Below are 25048 nucleotides of genomic sequence, written 5' to 3' on the forward strand. Positions count from 1 at the left end.
GAAGGTGGGATTATTAACTGCTTCAGAGGAATCTTATTATTGATCAAGCCCAAACTGCTCACTCACCCCGCTAACCGCACATTGGAGACTGGTGTGAGACCAATCTTAAACAAAGGAGGTAATTAACCAAGCCCTCGGGGCAGCAGCGCGGGGAAGTGGAAATTCAAGTGTGCAGTACACAACCACTTTACCTTCATTAGCTGTGTTGTTACCAGCGAGTCACTAAATGAGGTATTCTGCTGTTGACCTTCGTAGCGTACTCGTGGACATTATGTGCTCTGTGCAATTCTCAGGGACGAAGTAGTCTAACTTAATTACCAAGAAATCATTAGTTGAGATTTCACAAGAAATACAAGTAACTGTCCAAAGCGTATTTGTTTTTGGTTTTTTTTGCTTTACATATTTGTGGGATTCTAGAAAAAGGCATTTCCTCTCGGCTCAGTCGTCCCTGACACAAATGTAAATCCCCTCCTAATCCACATATCTGTGAGGCATTTATATTTTCCACAAGATCAACGTACTTTCTGTCCAGGAAGATAAAATCTGTCAGCTGTTATTCGTAACATTTATTTTCTAAATATCAAATTGAGTTTGCTGCATAAATGCAAACTCAAGTGGGCTGACTTTAAAACGCTTGGAGGACCATTTTATACAAAGGTGAATTCATGGAAAGTAACTTTAATGTCTTTAGATTTAAAACTTCTTGAATTTAAAACTCATTATTATTTAAACAGAGAAGTTAAGCAGATATTACAGTGAAGGATACACGCAGCACAACGGGCCTTAAATCGGCAGCTTGCTCAGCGGTAAATCATTTGGATGATAACGCAGTTAATATACACAATTCCTACAACAGTCAAAACAGCTATTCATCCACAAGATGGCAGTATAAGCTGCAACGGGCCTTAAACTCAAGGTGGTGTTGCCTAATAGTAGAGATGCTGTTGGACAATTGGATTTGTTGGTGGAGGATCATTTTTGGCTGATTTAAAAAAAAAAAAAAATAAAATCATGACTGCTATATAAGCACACAACTATTTCCTGAATATTTGGTTTTTAACTGAATTCCTAAAATAATTAAAAGAGACTAAACTGTCACCACTTTGGCAACACTGCTCACTAATATAGTGGCTTCATCACTTAAGCTATTCCAAAGTCTCTTGCCAGCTAACTTTGTAGCGCACAAGCAAAAAAAAAAAAAAAAAAAATGGATCGATTTCTAATCAAAAATAGTCCCAAAACAGATGGAGAGAAAAAAAAAAAGGGTGGAGCAGCAACATCAGGAAAATGTGGACAGCGCACGCAGTAGCTGTAAGTCAATGATGTCATATGATTATGAAACAGACGGGACTAGCAGGCAGACTGAAGGTCTGCACAATAAAGAGAAAAGTATGAGGAGAGCATAAAGTTCAAGTTTGTTTCCATAACATCATTTTATACATAGAAATGCAGTTCAAATGTTTTACAGGCAAATAAAACTTCAAAAAGAAAACCAGCATGTTAATAAAGAATAGGATTGAGCATGAGTGTCTGAGTCCTTTGTTTCAAACCTAACCGAGGCCTTTCTGTATGAAGTTCCCACAATCCCTCTTTTGTACATGCGGCTTTCCGTCCCCGCCCAAGGACATGCGGTCCACGTGAAAGCAAAACCGTGAACTGCATTCAGGAGTCGGTGTGTTTGTGCTGTCTGAGTCTTTGTTATGTTGTTAGACTGGTGAGCCATGCAGGAGGTTTCCCTGTCACCCGGTGCTCACAACGATATACCCGTCCTGTACTCTGAATGAACGGGGAAAACGAATGGATCGAGAGGCTCCGCTGAACAAAATGGCAGCGCCATTGTCATCCCGCTGCCTCCGCCGGTGTGACTGCTGTTCCCAGCGAACGGGTGAGTCATCATCAGACTCGCCTCGGTCTCCGATGACAAGGGGGGGGGGGTTCGGAGTCTGCCAGCCTACTGAGCGAAACCAAACATGTCAGGCTGACGGTGATAAATAGGACATCAGCGTCAGCTGTATTTCATGTAGAGGACGACGAACAGGTTAATGTACACCGACTAGTTAAAAGGATTCTTAATAGCCCTATGGTGCCGTTTAATTCGGAGAGGATAGCTCATTCATGTTTTATGGTCTCGGTTCTTCAGGAGGATGTCCTCCTTTCCGAGCTCTAAAAGTCTTACAAGGTTGGGATGTTTTATGTGCCATAACGGCCTGAGAAGTATCCCTTCAATTAAGTGCCTTTCACTTCAAATCTGGAGTGGCTTGAAATGCACTCGGCAGATATCATTGTCGTGAAGACTTTTTGGCCCGGTTTTGCAGAATAAAATCTAAAACGGAAAAGAAATCCTTTATGAAATGTTAGTTTATATAGTCTACTGTAGGCATCCATCATTTTCTCCCCATTTATACAGCGGCGGCTAATAGTTCCTTTAAAGTTTGATAGCCTTACGGGAAAGGCAGTTGAATGGTTGGGGATACTGCCCTTAAATAGATATTAATTTGGAGGTAAGCAATATCAGCCTCCTCTTACAAAAAAAGTGATGGCTACTTTATCTTTTATAACGTGAAAACTAACCAATCTGTAACAGCCGTAAAGCTAACGGCTGATTTAACTAACCAGTGTCTTCATGTTAAAAGTTAAATAAATAGCCTGGCTACTCCACTGAGATTTATGTCTGTCAAATCTGCTTCTCTTTTATTCTTAGTTTGTTTTCAATCAATAAATATGGATCGGTATTGTATATTACCAGCACATCCAAAGATCCTGCCGTGACCCAATACACTAGTATGTGGGCAGAAGTTGTACTAACGGATGGTAAACACACACACTACCGTAAACTAAACGCAGGCATTTGAAACCTGATGTCGGTCGTCTACCACACACGTATGTGATGTTTTATAACTCCTTGTAGCATTTTTTTTTTTTATGTGTTTTGTCCATCGGGCTGCTCTTTTTGTTTTCCCTTTACAGCCTGCAACACTCCAACTGAAAGTAAAGAATTCTTCCGGAGGACCTCTTGCTCTTTCCTTTCCTTCAGACGTTGAGAAAGCAGAGGTTGTTACAACCAAGGGGAGATCAAAGTGGTAAAAGCAGTATAGCTGGGAAACCAACTTTGGCCCCAAGGGAGGATTATATGTGCTTGAAATTAAGCTGCCCTGTGGACTGTACCACACAGCTCACCCTCGCCGGCCTATTATTTATCAACTCTGCTTGCTGCAAGATTCATTATGAACAGCAATTACCTATAGACCAGCACAACACCGTCACACCAACCTCAGTTAATAATAGCGGCGTTATTAATAATACTGATCTATAGCTCTGGGGGGGAAAAAAAGGAGGTGCATTGTCTTTGGTCATTTCCTCTATTAATTCATCATTTATCAGCAAACTTTGGCAAAGAACAGAATACATGCCTGTTCTAGTGTTTTATACTGTAATAAAGATTGTTGATCTGTTAAAGGGTACATTTGACTTGGGATGAGTGGGCGCCTTTAGGGTTTTATGTTTGTTTTTGTGATGCATGTCATCTCATTTAGTGCTTAGTTAATGGTACATTCCAAATATCGGAATGAAGGCCAGTTTACTGGACTTACTAGAGTCTTTTAGTTTAAAAATGTCCGTGTTTTTTTTAATTTATTTTTTTAGAATCAATATTCATATTAATAAAACTACTCTTTCTTGCATCATCATATTCTCCATCATGCCCTATATTTTTTTTCCAGTACCAATCCATGATACATTTCCGTCACACTGAGTATTCAAATGACCTCGAGCAAAATGCAATAGCTGCATTTCGATGAAAGCATTTGTGTCAATGTCAAGCAACAATCATCCATCACAGATGTGCGATGAATGGCGCTCTCAGGTTAATGGATGGGATGAGTTAAAAAAAAATAAAAATAGTCTCTATATTATGCTTGCATGCAGGATTCAGTTTATGTATCCCGATAATTTACTTGCTGTTCAGTAACTGTGTCGCTGTGGCACAATCCACTTAATTTAAGCTGACAGGACTTTTGTATCACAACAGGTTGAGGGATTTACTGAAAGAGGTTTATACTAAAAGGCATTGAAGAAGCATGTGTGATAAAGGTGTCGTTTGTTTCTGTAATGACATTACAACATTAGCCCAATGTAAAACGGGGTATCTCTTGAAACTGCAGAACACGGATTCAATATTATTTTAACAAGTCAGGTTAATTATCTGGGAGAATAATTACAGCAACTGGCAATCACTTCCCGTGGTAAAAGGTGCCATCTGGAGGATATGCGAAATGCTGTTTGATCAATGGAAAAAAAAAGCTTCATAGTGAATCGAATTATTTTGACAGGCTCGTGGTAAAATGTTCTGAATAAGTGAATTGTCATGCAGGAAACTGTAGCTACTCTATCTGGCAATTTTCTTTTTACTATTAGTTAACCACCAAAGATTGGCAAGTTTCGTGTAGCAGGTGAAGGCAATTCTGTTTTTGATGGATCCAGTCGTCTTCATGACAAAACAAAGGACAAGTCAGGGCACAAGGTACAATATATTCTAAAGCTGTTTTATGTACAAAGACTGGACAATGATTTTTTTTTTTTTTTTAAACATGAAACGGATGCAGGGATATTGAAGCGTGGAAAAATAATAATTTTGTCATTTTTAATCACAGTGTTTTTAGCATCTGGAATTCATCACATTTGTCTCAGGGTTTAGCGTATAAGTTTCCGTTCATCTTTATTTTCTGTTTAGATCCGACTCCTTGTCTCCTACATCTTACATGAATATCAGCCAGGAAGTGACGGAGTGGAGATACACTAAGGCAAGATGATTGAGAGGCTCCGTAATCCAAGACACCACCTGCGGCATCTTCCTCCATTTTTGTGCGAGCTAATAAAGTGAGGAAATCTCCCCAGCCGGCAGGGGTCACGGAGGCAGACCGTTTTGCGAATATTGAATCGTGCGAGGGCGAGGCATTTCTCCCCTTCAGAAACCCCAGCAAAAAAGGAGCACATCGAGGGGTCGGACACCCGCTGATAGATGTGTTGTCTATAGGTTGAACCAGGCTACACAAATACTACCCCCGCGTTCTTGGAAGAAGGTGGAGTTTTATCCTTGCCCAGAGCGTATGCGGGTCCGTGGGCACGGCTTACCATCTGAGCGGCCAACACCAGTAACCCAGCGAAGTGACTCGCTGTGCATTGTAGCAGAAAATATGAAACCAGCAAACAACACTCGCTATTTTTTTTTTTTTTCCAGCAGCTGAGAAAGCTTGCAACGGTTGACCAGAAGAACGATGACAGAAGGGTTCGACACAAAGTTTGGACAGAAAAGTGAAGCAGTAGTTTTTATGTTGAAGTTTTCTCCTGTTTCCGTTTTTTTTTTTTTTTTTTAAACACACCGTTATCAAGGGTGTAAGCCTATATTAAGAAACCACAGAAAGAAAAAAAAAAAAAGGCAGCAGATGTAGTTGATATTATGGCTAGGAGGCGATAGACAGATCGGGTGAAGGAGTGAAAAATGCTTAATCATGGTTTGCAGGTCATTAAGCGTAAGTAAAGGTATCTTAATATCTACTCTAAACCTGTAGATTAATGAATAACGTCCCGGCTTGTGGTCTTTTATTGCCCGTCATCCAGCTGTCTATAAAAAAAAAAGAAAAGAAAAAAGAAAAAAAAGCGTAAAAGCATATTTTAAACTTTACAGAGTACTCAAGAGATCCAAGACATGGTGTGATTGACTAAAGATGACATCAAGGAGTGATGTTATGAGGCAAGTGAAAGGGGCGACACCGTCTCAATGAGAAACCCTCGATGTGTGAATTAATTAGGAGCCTCACATGTGATACACCTGTTGCGGTATTGAGGCTTGTTACACAGTGGTCTTTGTTGTAAACCACACCTCTGTACACGGCTTAGTTTTCAAACTAATTATACTGATCATCACCACGCAGCCACATAATGTATGTGCCAGTTTGAGTTCACAATCCTGCAGCCAGCAAAGAAAATGAAAAACGAATTCAACATTGATGATTGTTTGCTGCCATCTGCTGTCTTAAACTGTAAATACCTGCTTCTGCCTGTATGCGGGGACAACCATGATGAAAACATTGAGGAATCTGTGTTGTTGCTGTTATTATTTATTTTTTTTAAAAAGAAGAAAAACAAAAAAGGACCCACATCATTTTTTTTTAAACATTTATTTGGTATGCCATCGTGAAAATGAAAGTTGTCACTGGGCTTATAAATACATATTATATCAGCTTATGCATGATGGGTTCATTAAATTAGATAACAGAGGGCACAGTCTCGAAGCAGCATCTCAAAAACAACTAAACAACTCTCTAGGTTAACACAGATGTTTACTCCAACGTTTAAATGAATAAATATTGATGGGGATGTTGTTATCAGTGAAAGCATTTATCCAAATACACTGTCTTTTTAAATGTAAGAGGTTGTTCAAACAAGGAAGTACTTCAATTTAAATAGTCTTCCGGATTGATCGCGTACTTTCAAAATAAAAGTGAAGATTTAAAAAAAAAAAAAAAAATCCTTTTCACTTTGCGAAAGAGATCGTGTCAGAACAATTATGAAATGAGAATAAAATGTGTTTCTTTTTCATATATATCTTCCCCCATAATACTAGTGAACGACATACCCCGTCAAGCTCTTCCTTCATGCGCATTAATATTGAATTACTTAATTAAACAGAGTTCGTGTATCCACTGTAAATGTGACACAGCACATGAAGACTATTCGTTTTATGTAGAAACTTAAGAAACTTCCTCAATTGTATCCTCTGAATACAGCCTGGTGCACACACAAAAAAAAACAAAAAAAAATGGTGCGGTTGCGCACGCTTTTCAATCGGGCTCCTTCTTTTACGCTGAAAAGTCACACCGGAAGTTCCGCCCGTTGTTTGCCGTTGGCGTAACAACGCGGCGGTCATGTTTGGATCCGACGGCGGAAGCGCGGGGTAAACGCCCCCAGATTTTTACCCGAGCGACCCGCTTTCTCTCTCTCTCTCTCCCCCCCCACCCCCCTCCGAAAGCATGAACAGGGCGCAGCTGAAGCGGTCCGGCATCCTGAGGATGGCTCTGGCCGGCTCGGAGGCGGCGGACCGGGACGGGAGCGGAGAGACGTTCGTCCTCCGGGCGGCCAGGATAGCGGTGGTGGTCGCGCTGTACTGGTTCGTTTCCATAACGATGGTGTTCCTCAACAACTACCTTCTGGACAACGAGGACTTGGACGCGCCGCTGTTCGTCACTTTCTACCAGTGCCTGCTGACCGTCGGGCTGTGCTGGCTCATGCAGCTGCTGTCCAGAGCGTGCCCGGGACTCGTCGACTTCCCGTCGGTCAGGTTCGACGTGAAGACGTCCCGGGAGGTGCTGCCGCTGTCGGTGGTCTTCATCGGCATGATCACCTTCAACAACATGTGCCTGAAGTACGTCGGGGTGGCTTTCTACACCGTCGGTCGCTCTCTCAGCACCGTCTTTAACGTGCTTTTATCTTACTTCGTCCTCAAACAAACCACGTCTCTCCAAGCTCTGACGTGCTGCGGGATCATACTGGGTAGGTGTTTTTTTTTAACTTGATCTATTAGGTCGGCCTACATTTTTTTTTTAAAAAGACGGTACCTCCTGGCAGCAGGCCGGTGGCCACGAATAAATCTAATTACATCCTTAATAAATCTCGTACCACACTCGTCGTGGCCAGGGCTCACTCACCCTCAAAGTGTTTCTGAACTTTTGTTTAATACCCCTTTTGGAGGAGTTCATGTTTTATTTACATTACGTAAATAAATTTAAAAAAAAAAAAAATGACATAACTGGTGTGAAAAAAAGATGAATCGGGCAACGACGAACGTTTCACTGGTTTGAGTCTCTCAAAATTGACAATTAGCTGTCATAAGTATATATTATGCAATGATACCAGCGTAAAGTGGGTTTTGCATTTTTTTGTTGTTGTTGTTGTTGTCATTTAAAATCAACAATTCGACCAGTATGACTTTCAGCTCTTCAACTTTTGAATGATCTTTTTTTTTTTTTATATATATATATATATTTGCTTCTCAGGCGGCTTCTGGCTCGGCGTGGACCAGGAAGGCACGACGGGGTCCCTCTCCTGGCTGGGCGTGTTTTTTGGGGTGCTGGCCAGCGCCTGCGTCTCTCTCAACGCCATCTACACGAAGAAGGTGATGCCCGCGGTGGACGGGAACATCTGGAAACTGTCCTACTACAACAACATCAACGCCTGCGTCCTCTTCCTCCCGCTCATCCTCGTGTTCGGAGAGCTGGGCCAGCTCGCCAGCTTCAGCCGCCTCTCCAGCCTCGGCTTCTGGGGCGTGATGACGCTCGGAGGGGTGTTCGGTTTCGCCATCGGCTACGTCACGGGCCTCCAGATCAAGCACACCAGCCCGCTCACGCACAACGTCTCGGGGACGGCGAAGGCCTGCGCTCAGACCGTCATCGCGGTGGTGTACAACTCTTCCAGCAAAAGCGCGCTGTGGTGGACCAGCAACATGATGGTCCTCGGCGGCTCGTCGGCCTACACTTGGGTCAAGAGTCGAGAGATGCAGAAGACCCCCCACAGAGTTCCTCAGGACTCGGCCAAAGAACAACTACTGCCGGGGGAGAAGGGCAACATGGGAGTGTAACTAAAACCTTCAGTTGTTTTTTTTGTTTTTTTTATTATCCGCGTGGCATTTCGACGCTCAGATATTGTAGCATTTAGAACATCGCTGACGTGTGAGTTTTGGTGAGGTGGTTGAAACGTATTTACTATTTTTTTTTTTGGGGGGGGGGGAGCTTTTTAGGATTATTTTTTTAAAATGAAAATGACCGAGAATTCAAATGTGTCTTTGATTATTTTGTGCACAGGTGAAGGAAAACGTGACGTTTTTATTCGCAGGGAGGCTTTAAGATATTTACTCAAAAGTGAGGCGACGCTGTCATCGTGAAATCGAAACTTTTCTACACCCGTTGTGTAATTCTGATGATTTTTTTTTTATCGAAGGGGATTTCAATCGTTCAAATTGATGCCCTTTTTTTTTTTTTTTTGAATGTAGGTCGGTACGTCATGATTTCAAGGGGCTGGCCTCTGGCTACAGGAGCTTGTCCTGTTGTCTCAAAGATGAACAAAGCCAAGACAACATGTGATATCCTGTAGTTTGTAGAGGACACGACAGAAGGTAATAGGAAGCCTTGTGCCAGTGGGACTGACATACAAAAAGCCTTTTTTAATCCTCAAAGAAAACACTCCTGGCTTTTTAAACTGTTAGGAACTGCACACTCTTTGCAACATGTTTCAGTCAGATTTTAAATTGAAAACAAATAGGGGGACGATATCAAGTCTCTGGAAATATATTTGCATTCTGCCACGAAGTGAATATTTACATACAGGCGTCGTGTTGTTCACTTTGTTCTGATTGAAGTGGGACTCGGCAGTATGTTTATACGTCGCAGCAATTTACAACTGCACCTGTTATTGACTTTTCACTTGTGGTATGTGACAAGGCACCTTGCGTACCACTGAAAATGTCGATGTAAACTATTGCCTGTATCAAAGCTGGCTTTTTTTAAAAATTGCATTAAGTCATTGCAACATCTCAGTTTAACAAAAAAAAAATTGCCTTTTTTTCATCAAAAGAGAGGATTGTATTTCATTGTTTCCTTGTTAAAAAAAAAATGATATTGTAGTTTTCAAATACGTTCTATTTTTTTTTTTTGTAAATGTGATTATTTTTTTTTTTTGCCGTTCTCCTTAAATAAAATGTGGAAGTTTTTAAAAACACATTTTCTGTCGATCGACGTTCTCTAATCGAAACCGAGTTTAGATTTACAGACTCTATAGTAAATTATTAAAACAACGTCATAATGATTACCAGACAGAACAAATGTAGAGGAGTCTTAGTTTTGACGCTATTTATTTACGTTATGCTGAAAATGTTTAAGGCCAGCTGGACTTCCTCCCGCCCTTCCCGGTGTGAGAAATGATTGAACCTGGTGGTCAAATGATTTTTGGCACCCCCGAGGACATTGGCGCACGTTGAACTTGGGCACGAAGAGGTCAGAACTGTGCCAAGCAGTCTGTTTCATGCATAAAATCACTAAGTATGTCAACGCGGACCAGCAGAACGCATTTCTCAACGCGGCCAATTGTCCGCTCGACGAGAAGTTCACCGTAAAAACATAAAGATACTTTTTCAAAAACAACACTTAAGAGATTTAAGTAAAATGTCCAAATCAAATGTTGGACTTTTTTTTTTTTTTTGTCAAGACTTACTGAGTTGCTTATTACATTTTTACATGTTATTAAGACATCTATGTGCGTTGCTCTCTCACTCGCTCATTTTGATTTTAATCTCGGTGTTCATTGTTGTTTAAAACTGAGCTTGATATTTTATTTTTGACAAAAGAATTTTTGCCACCTGGTTAATTTATTAAAAATCCCCCCCCCCCCCCCAAAAAAAAAAAAAAAAAAGGTCAGCTGAAAGCTCCAGAAAGTGGAACGTGTCTTTAAAGTTTTTGTCCAAAATCAATTTTTTTTTCTTGGTAATTTATGAAAAGGTAAACGTTCAAAATTCTCATTTTCATTTAAGGATTTGGCATATAGAGCGAAATCCTAATATTGGTTGACAAGCTTAAATTTCCATGCTATTTAAACAGTTTTGTGTAATTCAAATGTCTCAAATGGCAAAACCGCGTAAGGGGCTCGTAAGTACGTCGCATCTATCCTACTGCATAATTCAGGCTACTTGATTTATAAAGAGTGTTTGGATGATGGGTCCCCTCTATGTTGCACTAATGCAGGTGTCGGGGTGGCTCGGTTATTGTCGCCGGGATGGAGGGAGGTCAGTGAGGTCAGCGGATGTTGGAGCAGAGTCGGTTGAGACTGGAGTGGGATATTTCTCTGAGCAACAGGGGGGGGGGGGCCAAAAATAGCCGACAGAGCATTGTGGGTAATTACATGAACCAAAAAAACATCGGTCTCTGATGTCAGAAACTCATTTCAACAGTGAACTCGGCCTTGTGACACCGATGAAAGTTTTATAAGTGTGTTATGATGTGGAATACATAATCCCCCACCCCCCCACACACACACACACACACACACACACACACACACACACACACACACACACACACACACACCTCATCTCCCCCTCATGTCTGGCCGGGTCAGGTTCAACATGACAGGACCAGGCAAAACATCTTTAGTGGTGATTGACAGTTCAAAGGGTGCGAGTATCATAAGTAGTCACTCGTGTTTCTTTACATCTGTCGGCTCAAAGCTGTGGTCAAAACGCGGCTGTCGCTTCATCGATGGGAGAGTTAATTTCGGCTGTGATGCGTTCAGTTAAGAATCACGACTCCGGGATCGTCTTGCTGTGTGTAGAAACACACTGTCACCACGCAGTGACAGTCTTGACAGTTGACGAACCGTCTTAAACCTACATTATGTAACGTTTGGCCACTTGAGGGCAGCAAAAAGAAGCTGTAAAAACGCAACACCCCCCTCACCCCCCCCCCCCCCCCACATCTTAGGAAATAATAAATCTTACAAATTGATAATGCAAAATATGATAGCAAGCAGTTGATACTGAGCAACATAAACATCATTCATTTTGGAGTCGTGGAGTTCACATTAGGTTCCTGGTGCCAAAAAAAAAAAAAAAAAAGCATACAGAGACAAGCTTGTGAGGAAAAGCGAAACACAAGATCATGGCCAGATTTCTTTGGATACCAAAAGCAAGAGAGTGGATATAAGAAACTAATGTTCCATGTCTGGTAGACTTGCAAATAGGCAATTTTGTGCTAATAAATGTATATTAATATATGAGGTTATCAAAGATATGTGACCCTGGAGTTTTATGTAGATAGGCTGAACTCAAGTGGGCAGAAATATAGAAAGGCAGCTATGTAGACAATCTGAATAGGCTTTTGATTGTTGCTCAAAGTCTGATGCAAATCAACAAGGGAAAAAAAAAATGGAAATAAAGTAATATTGTTGTTGTCCTGTTTTTCAGATACTCCAGAAGTTCAATCTTGAAAGGTAGGATACTTTTTTTTTTTTCAACTCATTAAAGAACATTGAATTTAAAATTCTGGGAAAATTCAAAATCGCAATATTTTGAGATTCATGCTTTTGGATTAATATGATATAATATAATATATAGATGTATATACACTCAAAGAAAAAAAACAAATGAGTTTCACTTCAAAGTCATGTCACTACATGACACGTGATCGGTTTTGGAACATTTTCACGGTGTAACGTAGAGAACTGTAAAGTTCTGCTGTAATGACTTTAATGTGTTAACGTCATGACATAACGTGTGTTGTGATTTGGCCGCTACATCAATCAAATCGAAATGAATTCCCACGTGAAAACCTTTCCACATATTTTCCCCCGTCTTCTCATATCTTACAACATGCGGTAACCATGTGTCATACATGTGATTGCGTGTCCCATTGTGACAAATAGGAGAACTTCATTTGTTTTTTTTTGTTTGTCTGTAAGGGTATATACCGAGAATGATAAAAAAAAAAAAAAAAAACCAAGAAAAGGGAACACTTTCAAGCCAAAATTCCTTCGGTCACTTGATCACCTCTTATAAATACACACTTTGAAATAAACACATCTTTGCAAAAAGACAATGCGTATGTCTGATATCGCTTAAAATAAAAGGCACCAGTCATTATAAACAGACACAGCAGCTGAGGTAACCATCCGTCTCAAACTGTCCGCCTTCAGTCGGAGAGAAGATGAGAGCGGACAGCAAAACATGGAAACACCTATGCAAGAGGTTGAGGTAATGGAAAGGAAACCTCGGAGATGAAATGGGGTGTGATGATCCTGTCAGCCTCATTGCTCGAGGCAAACCTATGGAGACCGACACCGTAAACATTTCATAGCGTCATTTAAGAGGACATCTGTTACCTCTCTTCCAAAGACGAAGATAAATTGTCACGTTTGGCATGACAGCTGGACGTGTGTAGTGAACGCACTTGGCTCGATGCACATGCAGAGGTGCATTTTTCACATAACTTTTGAAGTCTTTATAAAAAAAAAAAAAAAGAAAAGAAGGATTTTTCATATCTTACTTTGCAGCTTCTTCTTTGTTTTTCACCCTCTTGACTTTCTTCATCGCCCCTCCACTGTTTTTCTCATCAGCATGTCTTTATTTTCCCCTCAAATGCACTTTCCACTTCCCTCGCCAGTATTTTTTTTTTCCCTTGTTACCATTTGCTGCACGGCAAGTACTGTGGACTCACAGGAGTAGAGACGCGGCAGCCAGCTGCAGACCTGCAAGCACGGATCTGAACTGAACGACTTCAAAGCGAAGCCTTCACAGAATGAAAGCTCAACGGAAGGAATGGGTTAAAGATCTCCGTCCATGATGCCGAAATGGAAAAATGAATCCCCCGTACAGCTCTGCTTTATTTTGAAGCCGACTGGAGGACCGACCGCAGATAAAGTTGATCTCGAGCTACTTTATTGGTAATTCTTTAGCAGTTTGTTGCTGTGAGTTTGGCAGCCAACATGTTCACTTTCCCCACCAGGAACGTGCCTTTGCTCACTCTTCTGGATCCTAAACTCTTCTACCTGCTCCTGAATCTATGTTTCTGCGCGACAGGGTGGCCACGTGGTGAGTAAAATTCACTTATTGAAGTTTTTATTGAATGCTGTTCTGGCTGTACATGTTTAGTCGAGAGAGGTTTACACCATGTCGCGTTGCCTTTGTGAAAATGTTTCTGACATTTAACAAGAAATGAGCCCGTTGACCAAGTTGCTGACTAACAGTGGAGTTATTTCATGACGATGAGTCACTTCTTCTGAGTGTCTGAGACCTGTCTCAGATTATGGAGACTTGTTCCTCAATGAAATAAGAATAACACATCGATTTGGGACATTTTCGAGAGCGTTCAATAACTGAGAGGCTTTTGTGTTTTATTTGGTGCGGAAATTATAATTACTATTATTATTATTATTATTTCTGGGTAGAATTTAACAAGTGAGCTTCAACCTGAGTTTTCACTGCTTTTGTTGTATGTTAATTGTATGCGAGAGGAAAGTAACATATCACAGCGAATAAAAAAAAAAAAGCAGTATCTCAGCTTCATCTGCCAAAATCAATGTCACCTCAGCAGCTTTTACAGTGTCATAAAATGTGTGCGGTAAAAGGAAGTCCGATCTGCATCGTCGTTATTTCTTCTGTATTAACATAAACGCATCATCCTTCTTTAGTTGCAATTCATTCCAATTTTTGTTTTGCGGCGAAGAAAGGAACGTGTCGGAAGTTAGATGTTTCCATCGGAGGTTAATCAAATTGAGTTCAGGGGTCTCTTTTGTTTTGCTTCCACCGCTCTGACGGAAGACAACTGCCCGAGCTCCAAGTGGAACGTCATGTGTCGCCCGTGTTGTGAGTACCACCTCATCCAGTGTCGGTGTCCCTCCAAAGGGTCCAAAGTGGGCTACACTGTCCCCTGCTGCCGCAACGCTGCGGATCAGTGTGACCCCTGCATCATTCACCCAGGTATTCTATTCTTTCACCGTCTCTCACACAGCAGCTCTGGTTTGACCTTTTCCTGTCCTCTGCTGCTGATAGTACATACCAAACTCTTCTTCCGTTAATTCCAAACAAGCCAGCTGCTGCTTTCAAAAGACCAGAACAAAATAAACACCTTCCACTTTATTAGATTGTATTTTGTTAGAGAAAAAAAATAAATAATAAACTACCAGACACAAGCTGTTCTGTATTAAGATGAACTATTACAGTGACTAAGAATTCCAAATTGACTTACAAAGTGCTTCAGATTATTACTGTTACACGACATTATTTTTCAAGTGCTCTCTCCCGTCAGGCTGCAGTCTGTTTGAGAACTGTAAAACCTGCCACAATGGAACGTGGAGAGCTAATGACGACTTCTTCGTCAATGGAAAGTATTGTGCGGAGTGTCGTCAAGGCTGGAGCGGAGGGGACTGTAAAAGTGAGTGAGGTTGCTTGAATGGACGACTGCTGAAAGCTCTGATCCTGCAAAGAAATAGGCCTGATTTGATCAATGTCATCATGCTGATAAGAAAACATGGATCACGACTGTGCCATTGAACAGCTGCAACGAACCCGAGTGCTGATGTGCTCTACCGTGTAAACAGTCTCAGTGTGAATCCTCATTTGTTCTTCATCAGATTTTCATTTTTGATCACATTTGCCAATTTAATGTTATCGGATTGGTGACCATATAAAATAAAATGTATGAGTTTTCAACAGCTTAAAATGTCATCCTATATTTTATAGCTTTGGAATCATTGTTTATATTTGTAGAATACTTTTTTAACATTGTTGGAAAAGTTTTTTTTTTTTATAAATTAGGGAAACATAATCATCAATTTATAGCTGTGAGGATACGTTTTGCAATAAAATATGTAAGCCTATAATCATAATCAGTTTTGTGGCTTACAGTTTTCAGATTGCCCCTTCCTCATATGTAATGCACCATGAGGACACATGGTGGCGACAATGCTTTGTTTGAAATGGCTTCGCTGCAGGTTAAATCACCTGCTGGTATCTGTTTGTGTTATGTTCACTAAAAACACTGAAATAATTAAGTTAAAGGAGTCCTGTTTTTGTTTTGTTTTTCTTTTAAAAATATAATTATGACTCAACAAATATGTACATGTAAAGCTCACTGCAAAATGAAGCTGTTAGTAGAGGGAAGCAAACAGGTTTAACTTGTTGCAACACCTATTATTCACCCCACTGGTATTTTGTCCCGTTCTCTGTTTTCCATGGCCCCGGGGGGGATATCCACTTGGATTCCATTCTGTCATGTGTTGTCAATTTGATGTAGACAAGAGAAGGCTTTGAGCTTTTGTGGAACTGCGTAGCCTTTTATTAAAGTGTGCATAAAACAAACTTGACCAAGCGCTAAAATAGACAAAAACAAATTGTGTTTGATTTGATTTTGAAACACTCCAAAACCTTTTCACCCTGGTCCCTTTAAAAGAAAAGACTGAAGAATATCAAATTGTCTTCCTTTGCTTGTTTTAGCCCCATGAAGGAAAAAAAATGTCAGCAGGGATAACCAGCGTGATGTTCATAATCATGGTTGTTGAAGTGGCTGGTTTGAGCGTGTTATATGCCCTCTTACACAGCATGTCACATCACTGGTCCTGCATGCAGCAATCAAAATGCTCAGCTAAACTGTGATAAACACAAATAAGCATTTACCGAGCGAAAGTAATTACAGTTTTCTTGCGGGTAGCATGTGGAGGCGTCATTCAGCGGACTCAGGGTCACATAGCCCTGGAGAGTTACCCGACAAACGCCCGATGTGAATGGACTGTGGAAATGGGGAGGGGCAGCAGCATCGAGCTCAGGTAGGGGACTTCGTCAAAGCTCTGACAAAACAGTCATTTATCGCAGAAAATATTTTGTCATTCTCCACTTGAACATCTCAGCAATGAGGACTGCTCGAGCTTCAGGCAATACAATTGTGAGTCAAGCAATCCGGAGATTGTTTTAGTGTATTGAATTATTTAAAAAAAAAAGCAGGATTCGGGAGTACTTTAAGGATCAGGAGTCAACCCGGGATCACGGCAAAGCTTGAAATAGACTCGCTACAACCAAGCTACAGCAAGCTGTCTTGGCATGAAAGATCCACGTTTTCCTGTAGTGGAGAAAAATGAAACCTGCTGCATGTATTGAGCCAAGTGATGTGCAGGAAAATTAAACTTTTTGCAAAAACATGTGGTTGCAGTTACTAAAACAGCACGTTTGGGTTTAGCAAAAAGAACATGGTCGTGGTTAGTACAAAAAAACAAAAACAAAAAAAAAACTCACTCTATGACTAACGGCATCATGTGAGCCCTCGGTCGCATGATCCTGCCTCACATTGAATTTACGTGCGTTTAACTTTCACGCTTACAAAACGTGTAACTTTCACGCCTGGACCGCCCGAAGCCATTTCCATTTTTGCTGCTCGCTTTGCCGTGATACTGGGTTGCAGGACTTGTACATCAGATTTTTGGGCTTCATTTTTCTACTTCTCTGTGAAATCACCGGGTGTAAAATTTCTGTGGCACATGATGTGAAAGACACAAGCAATCTCTGCCTCCACCAGCTGACACACTTAGAGTGCTTTTCCAAATCTGGAACTTGGACTGACTAGAGAAGACCTGTCTATTACTGGGTGCAGTTAACTACTTTCATTTAGTACGTCTGCCTTTTAAGACAGACTAAGAGAAGGGATTTTGGTTTTAAGTGCTTTTCATCAATCTACAATTGGCTCTGTGGAGATCAATTCACCATCAGTCTTTTAAAAGATGTTTAAGGTCAAAGCAGAGTGAGCAGACAGCCCTGCATGATGATTGAATTACTTACACAATTCTGCACTTAAAGGACCACGGTTAACTCTTAACGTCTCTGTCGCAGCTTTTCACGGCTCAGTTTGGAGTCCGACCATAACTGCCGTTACGACTACGTCGAGGTGCGTGACGGCGACGACCTGAGCTCCCCCGTGATTGGCCGGTTTTGTGGGGATCAGCTGCCTCCTCCAGTGAAAAGCTCCGGGAACTTCCTGCACATTCTGTTCACCTCAGACGGCTACAATAACTTTGATGGATTCGTTATTACTTTTCAGGAGAGTTCAGGCAGGTGCAATCATTGTCAGTAATGCGAATGCTGCTCATGCATTCCGTGCGCACAGAAGCGAGACGGGGTAGACAAAATAACAGAAACACTCAACAATATAATGCAATCTAACACAATTGCCCCCAAATTAATACCTTCTTTTAAAAGCCTGTTACGTATTTGAGTCCTCCTCCTGGCATATGAGTCAGCTGATGTGCTGGGTGACGGGGAGGGAAGGAGGTAGGGGGGGGGGGGGTTGTTCTCTGTAGGACCCACATAAAAAAATGACAGTGTACCAGTCTGATATATTCATATCCAGGGTGTTCTGTGGTTATCAAGTCCAGATATCATGAATACATAATACAAACGACACTCTGCTGTCCCTTCATACATATTGCAGCAATTCTCACTGTTTGCACGCAGCACATTTCCTCCTGGACCTTTTTTCTTTCATCCCTCTGTGACTGCGCAGCCTCCGGCACAGGGCAGTGATGTGAGACGGACAGTCAATGACACAGATTTATCACACCCGCTGCTCTCCTCCCAGTTTGCTGTCTTTGAAGCAAATCATGCATCTAACTTGCATCCTATTTATCCGCTCTCTTCCCTCAGCGGACTTCAACTCTTGCTTGCTAACCTGAACATATTAAAGTGGTACTGCATCGATGAATGTTAGGGCACTCCTCAATAATAATTCTGCAAAGATGACTACAGTAATTTCAAGAAATAACTTCGGTAGTTCCCCTGGGAAATATCCTGGGGCCATTATTTATTTCACTTCACACACTGATTTAAAAACCGCCTGCTTTGGTGGATCTTTGTTTATGCAGATGATGCTCTATTGTTACCATCGCACAGTGATAAAACTTCTAAAAATATCTTCGGCTTCATTGACAATTCGGAAAATCTAGGTTCTGAGTTGAGGTATGTTAGACTGCAATGTTAGCAAAGATACCAAATATTTTAAGGGAGTTGTTAATTAACAGCTTTCGTTGGATGACACATAAAACATGATGCTTAATTAAAATTTAAAAAAATACAAGTAAATTTAGCAGATTTTGCCAATCTGGCAAAGATGGGTGAATATAAGAATGAAAATGTAATGCAAATTACCCCCATCCGATCATCAGAACTTTGATTTTCAAACATAATAATCCATTTGGATTCATTTCTTGTGAATCAAATAAGCTTTAAAAACCCCAAATTGTACACCCTGATTAAGTTTCGCTTTAGATTTGTAGGTTTGTCTGTCATTTATCACAGCCAGAAAATGTCTCCACAGCTTCAACCACCAAGAATACAGCATGCGGACTCCCAGGAGAACCAACGAACGGATATTTGCTGCCTGTGTATGGCCCAGAGGAAGAGCTTGCATTTGTAAACTACTGGTGCCATCCACCTTTCATGCTGACTGGTGCCCAGCAGAGGACATGCCTGCCTAATGGCACATGGAGCGGCACAGTTCCCTCATGTGTTAAAGGTACGTTTTTACACCAGGTGGCTTCTGGTTTTCTTTTCTAGTGTTTGGACAAAATAAAAGACACAAGAGGAATTTATAGATTTTTTTTTTCATCTTCTTATCTGAACCACATACAGCCCGAACAAGCCCGGTCCGGTGTGCTCCGCCACTTAAATTGCTCCATGGATACCACAGACCTGCTCTTGACGCAGTCGGAGGCGCAGAGACGGTTGAGTTTTTCTGTAAAAACTCCTACATGTTGAGTGGAAACCACAAGAGTTCCTGCCTTTCTAATGGATCCTGGAGTAGCAGGCCTCCAAAGTGTGTGAGAGGTAGCTATTTTCAAAAACACCCTCTTAGTTTGAGAACACAGTTGCACATGTACAAAGTAGTCTATTTTTTTTTTTTTAACTGCACAAAATGTTTCTAACATACGGTAAGTCACATAATTTGTTTACGTGAAACACCAATTTAACTTTACATTTTCATATCGTGGAAAAAAAAGTTTAAAAAAAAGAAATAAAAAGATCAATATCAGCTCTGTGATGAGTGTATATTTAACAATATAACTTGTTTGTAAGGATGGATCAATACTCCTTGTGAATTTTACTGTATATATTGTGCTTGTCTCTGATATTTCATGCAGAGAATCATTGTTATTTACTTCGAATAACGCCTGCTAATCGTGCTGCTGTGATCGAGCTGTTTCAGATAAGGAGTCTCAGAAAGATTATTGTGCGCTAACAGTCTTATTGATTTGCCTCTACAGCCTGTCGAGAACCCAAAGTGTCTGAACTTGTGCGGCAAAGTGTTGTGAAGCCACACGTATTATCAAGGTAACCTTTTAGCACACTTAAAGCCACTATGTAGGATCTCTCTATGTTGTTTTATCATTTTAAAAATTATACTGATGGAATGTGTATTTTCTTTGGCGGAAAAAATGAAATAATCCCCGAAAACTGGTCCAGTTTCTGTGTTGCCTGGAGTGTTCTTAAGGAAGGATTTATGGGATGGGAGCTGGAACAGCAGTGTGCATTGCTATCTGCCATACTGTCCTTTGATACTGGCAGCGGGGGGGCACCAAAATGAAAGATGTTCAAATTATTAATGTGCTGGGCTTTAAAAAAAAAAAAAATAGAGAGTGCAGGATTTCAACGCTACCAAACAGTTTGAGCCTTTTGGTCAAATAAGTCTGTCTCTTTTGGCTGGCATATGCAAAAGAAGGGATGTAATTATACAGTAAAAATACTCAAATGGATTATGCTGTTATTGAAATGTTTTTTTTTTCTGCATAAATGCTCAACTTTATCAAAGACACTCTGATTTTGTAAGACAGCACATCAAGCACTAAATTAAAACATTTCCGCTCATGAAATGTTATTAAACACTAAAACAAATTAAGGCAATAGTTTAAAGTATCGATGCAGTTTTCTACATTTGCTGACGAAGGCCACAAGATGCAGTTGAAAGCTCTCGAAAATCTTCTCGTGCTTATATTTATTTTCTCACACTGTCCTTGTCGTGTCTCAACCCGGTATCACGGCAAAACGTGAAATAGTCACGCTTTGGGCTGTCTAGGCCTGAAAGTTACACGTTTTCCTGTCGTGGACGAAAGTGAAACCCGTTGCATGCTTTGAGCCATGTGATTTATAAGAAAATTTAAGTTTGTGCAAAAACACACGGTATGGGTGAGGAACCAAAACACAGTTCGAGAGAAACGTTCTCCCCTCCTGGATAGGAAACTCATCGTCCCACATGTCAGCCTGTGACTAAAACCCGTATACCACTTCCCCTACCTCCAAATACTGCCAGAAAATGTCCTTTGTACTTGGTTGCGGGACCTCGGTTACGCGATCCCGCATTATGTGACATTTATTGCAAAACGTGTAACTTTCACGCCCAGACAGCCTAAAGCGTGGCTATCTCACGTTTTGCTTTAGTAGACGGGTGCGTCTCTGTTTCAAGCTTTGGAGTGATACTGGGTTGCGTAATTTGAAATTTGCATTTCTAATATTTGAAATTGTAATTTGTTTTGTAGCTCTTATTAGGGAGAGGAGATATAAAGACAAACTTGATCTCTTCTCTCCCACAGAGAGAGTTCAGACCACAGACGCTTCTCGTCCAGATACCAGATGCACGATTTGCTCTCAGCTGGCTTCATGCCGCTTTTGTTGGACAAACAGTCCGACGCTGAAAGAGATGACGGTGCCGTGGGGGCGATCCCTCAAGGCTTCCACCCGGTCTACACGAGCATCGACTACAAGTGTGCCTCACCTCTCTACCGCCACATAGGAAGCTCCCGGCGCACCTGTTTGAAGACCGGCAGGTGGAGCGGGCACCATGTTTCCTGTTCACCAGGTGAGATCGGCGGCACTTTACAGCCAGCTCCTTCAGTGCAAAAACAGCACATATGCATTGTTGTATTGTTGTTGTTTTTTTAGACACATTAAAAGTATTACTCCTCTGACTAATTAAAAGCAAGTAAAACATATCAAACGTTTCATTTCAACACGGCCTTGGTCTCGTTTGGCCAATCCCTGATGCCAGATAACGTTAGCAAACTTTAGAATGGCAAATGTTAGTTCAATAAATTAAGTAAATTGTTGTTTTCATGACTCTTGAGTGTGAAAGTTCATCTTTGAGCATGGAAATGGGAGTTTGACACAAATGTAAGAATTATTGAGGGTTTTTTTTTTTAGAAGATCATTTAGTCAAATTTATGACTCTTCCACTAATGCTAATATTACATATAACATTTAAACATGAACCATTGTCTTGTAAATGCCACTCGTGGCCAAAGTGACTCCTAATCCAGTAAAAGTCACATAGGCTCACTTCAATATAACAGTTTGACATATGGACGTGAATTTACTGTCACAGAAAAACAACATCAATTTCACACGTTCAAAAACTCGTGAACACGCGCGATCACATACATGTATATTTTGCCTATTAGAAACTACTGTTTTGGACATTTTTCACGGTGTAATATAGATTCACATATTTTCCAAATATTTTCCGTGTTATCATATTTGGCAAGATGTGGTAAACATATGTCACACATGTCATAACATGTGCCCCGAAGTGTATATGCTAAGAATGATTAAACACACACACACACACAAAAAAAGTTTTACAGTAATTACCAAGCCAAAAGTCCTTAAGTCACTTCATCACCTCTTATAAATACAGTTTGAAATAAACACACAATCAGATAATGAGGATGTCTGATTCCACATAGAGCAAGAGAAAGAGAAAATCATGTTGGTTTGTTTTTCTGCAAGGGTGTTCTCTTTCTTAGAGAGAGTTAGATGACAATATCGATACCGCTTTCACGTCCACATAGCAAACACAAAGCTTACATATGACTTTTTCTGTCTCCTGATTGTTTCCCACAGTTTGTGGAAAATTTGACACGTTCGGCAGACACAACCTCTCACACACTCAGTGGCCGTGGCACGTAGCCATCTACGTCCGCTCACCTCCCGATCACGCCGCGAGCAGCCACGGGTCCCGCGGACGGACCGTTTCGGACCAGCGGGGAGCCTCAGAGGAGTCCTCGTTCTGGGTCCTGGCCTGCAGCGGCGCTCTGGTCGGCCAGCGCCGGGTCCTGGCGGCAGCTCAGTGTGTGGTGGATAAGGACAAGCGGCGGGCCCTTCACGCTGCACATGTGAAGGTTGTCGCGCAGCAGCAGACGTCCAGGGAACGGCTGAGAAACCAGCACCACCTGAAGGTACAACACATTAAGAAAACAATAACTTGTACTTCTGCGTGTCAAACAATATTTCTGCTTTTATTAGGTAAGTAGAAAACATATTAGTTCGGAGTCGTGTCATTTCCCAGCAGCCACGCATGCTTAGATTTGGTTTGTAAAATGTCCTTTGCAGGCTGGTCAAACAAAAAAAAAATTCAGTTTTAAATATTTTTCAAACCAACTTATTTCACAGAGATTTTTACCTGCAAAAAAAAAAAAAAAAAACTACGCTCTTTATGGTCTCTGCGACGGTTTTACATCTTCCGATTTTCAGGTCATAGAGGACACAAAAGTTTTCCAATACCGCAAAGTCTACCAAACAGCAGTGATAAAGTATTAAGCAATGAGTCTTCATGAAATAAATCTAATCTTCTGGATAAGGTTTTGTTTGTAAGTGGTAGAAGATGAAATCCTTTGGCATTCGGATATGCATTTAAAGCTTAAACGGGGATCCCGCCGTGTTTGATTTGGATTGGAAATATTTGCGCATCTTGACGCACATTATCTGATCTTAACGCGTATTCCAAAAACAACACCACTTGGCACATTCCTGGTGGAACCAGGCTATTCTCAGGTATTTCTAACTCCCGATTTCCCATCCATTTAAAAAAATAAATAAATAATAATAATAATAATTTCACTCGCTCTCTCCGTCTGCCCCGACAGGTTTCAGAGATTTCGGTGCATTCAGATTTCTACTCCGCACCGGACTCCGATGTGGCCGTGCTCAAGCTAAAAGACAAGGCGAAGATCAGCGAGCGCGTGCTTCCGGTGTGTCTACCCAATAAGAAAGGAGGGGAGGTGACGGCGCGGGAGGCCTTCACCGTGAGGTGGACTTTACCAGGCAATCACGAGCACCTGAGCCGCCACGCAACCGCGAGCCGGACGGAACTTGTTGAGCTGAGCGACGTCGCTCAGTGTGAGAGAGCATTTGCTCAAGGAGGGGCGCACACCGCGGCGGTCAGTGACAACAGGCTGTGTGTCATAAGCAAGCCGGCCAGTAGCCCGAGCCCTTGTCGCGGTGTTGTTCCGGGTATCACGGCCGTGTTTTCATCCACGGGGGGGTCCGGTCCGGTCGGGGAGCCTCCAGCTCAGCCTGGCAGCTGTTTGGTTTAGAAAGTTTCACCTATGATCAAAACAACTGCCACCGACAGATTTACGCAGTTCAGACACATATAGCGAAGTTTCGGGATTGGATCGAGGAAAACATGAAGTAGTTCTTTTTTTTTTCTTCATAATATCTCGTGTACTTTCAGCCGTGTAAATATTCGGTTTTGTTGAATTTGTAAAATGTCAGAGTGGGTGGGGAATGATGTAGAGGGCGATGACGGCATGGGAGTGATCATTGTGTGCCTACTGTCCATGTCACCATCGTCATCTGCCTCCCGTGACAATTCACGACGTGGAAATTAAACAATCCTCTTAAGACAAATTGCTGCGATACCTGCCACCTTAATACGAACCTCTTAATCTTGAATTTATTTTAAAGGAGATACAGAAGCGCGTCTACTTTCATCGTAGGCTCGGATCTTTTCAAGCCAGCAGCCAGATTGCTCCTCTGTTTTTGAAATCAGTTATTGCGAGTGTCATGCTGTTCTGCAGCGTGGCCCGGCTCTGCAGCCCGCCCGTGAAACTTCAAACTAAACTATATCATCAAATCCAAATCTGTGCCACGATTATTTACCAACTGGTGGCACACTCGGTTCAAAGAACTCACAATAAGAGCATGTTCAGACAGTGTCTCATCTGACTCTTCGCGTGTGTTGAACACAGAATAAAGAAATTTGTTTTAATTGCTTAACATTAAACACAACAGGCTGAACGATTATTTGATTCTATCCAGTTTTAAACCAGAATCGGTGTGCCAAAAACTGAGATGTGAATCCTGAGGTTCAACGTAGGATTGTTGTCACTCTTTGATGTTTTTAGTTTTTTTTTTGTTGACAGAAAGTGTCATATGTGTGAATGTGTGTTTAATCTTTGTGTAAATCTCTTTAATGGAACTGCAAAAATGATAAATAAATGTCAGCGTAAACTGACCAAGTTTTTCTAATCATGCATGTTTTTCAGGTGTATTTTTTTTATTTTTTTTTTAATAAAGGGTTCTCTCAGATTACATTTTCAGAATATTTGGCACTCACTACCTCATTTCTGCACTCGCGTTGCTGATGACATCACCACAGGCAATTTATTTGATTTAATTCACTTACAGTCTTGAGGAGTT

At 41.3% G+C, this 25048-nt stretch overlaps 2 protein-coding genes across 2 annotated transcripts; both read left to right on the forward strand.

Moving 5' to 3' along the window:
• The first annotated feature begins 7011 nt into the window (after positions 1–7011).
• On the forward strand, positions 7012–8657 carry slc35c1 (solute carrier family 35 member C1). Its single transcript, XM_069705399.1, has 2 exons — positions 7012–7548; positions 8052–8657. Exons 1-2 carry the CDS (start codon positions 7029–7031, stop codon positions 8630–8632), a joined length of 1101 nt encoding a protein of 366 aa, XP_069561500.1. The 5' UTR covers positions 7012–7028; the 3' UTR covers positions 8633–8657.
• A 5728-nt stretch (positions 8658–14385) lies between these two features.
• pamr1a (peptidase domain containing associated with muscle regeneration 1a) lies at positions 14386–24821 on the forward strand. Its single transcript, XM_069705464.1, has 10 exons — positions 14386–14515; positions 14844–14969; positions 16245–16359; positions 17414–17631; positions 18894–19091; positions 19208–19402; positions 19840–19906; positions 21163–21428; positions 22469–22803; positions 23491–24821. Exons 1-10 carry the CDS (start codon positions 14386–14388, stop codon positions 23938–23940), a joined length of 2100 nt encoding a protein of 699 aa, XP_069561565.1. The 3' UTR covers positions 23941–24821.
• Positions 24822–25048: the final 227 nt, after the last annotated feature.

The sequence above is a fragment of the Brachyistius frenatus genome, unplaced genomic scaffold (genome assembly GCF_029030835.1).
Source record: "Brachyistius frenatus isolate BFR_SWC_R1_liver_20210118 unplaced genomic scaffold, ASM2903083v1 Contig_56, whole genome shotgun sequence".
Classification (NCBI taxonomy): Eukaryota; Metazoa; Chordata; class Actinopteri; family Embiotocidae; genus Brachyistius; species Brachyistius frenatus.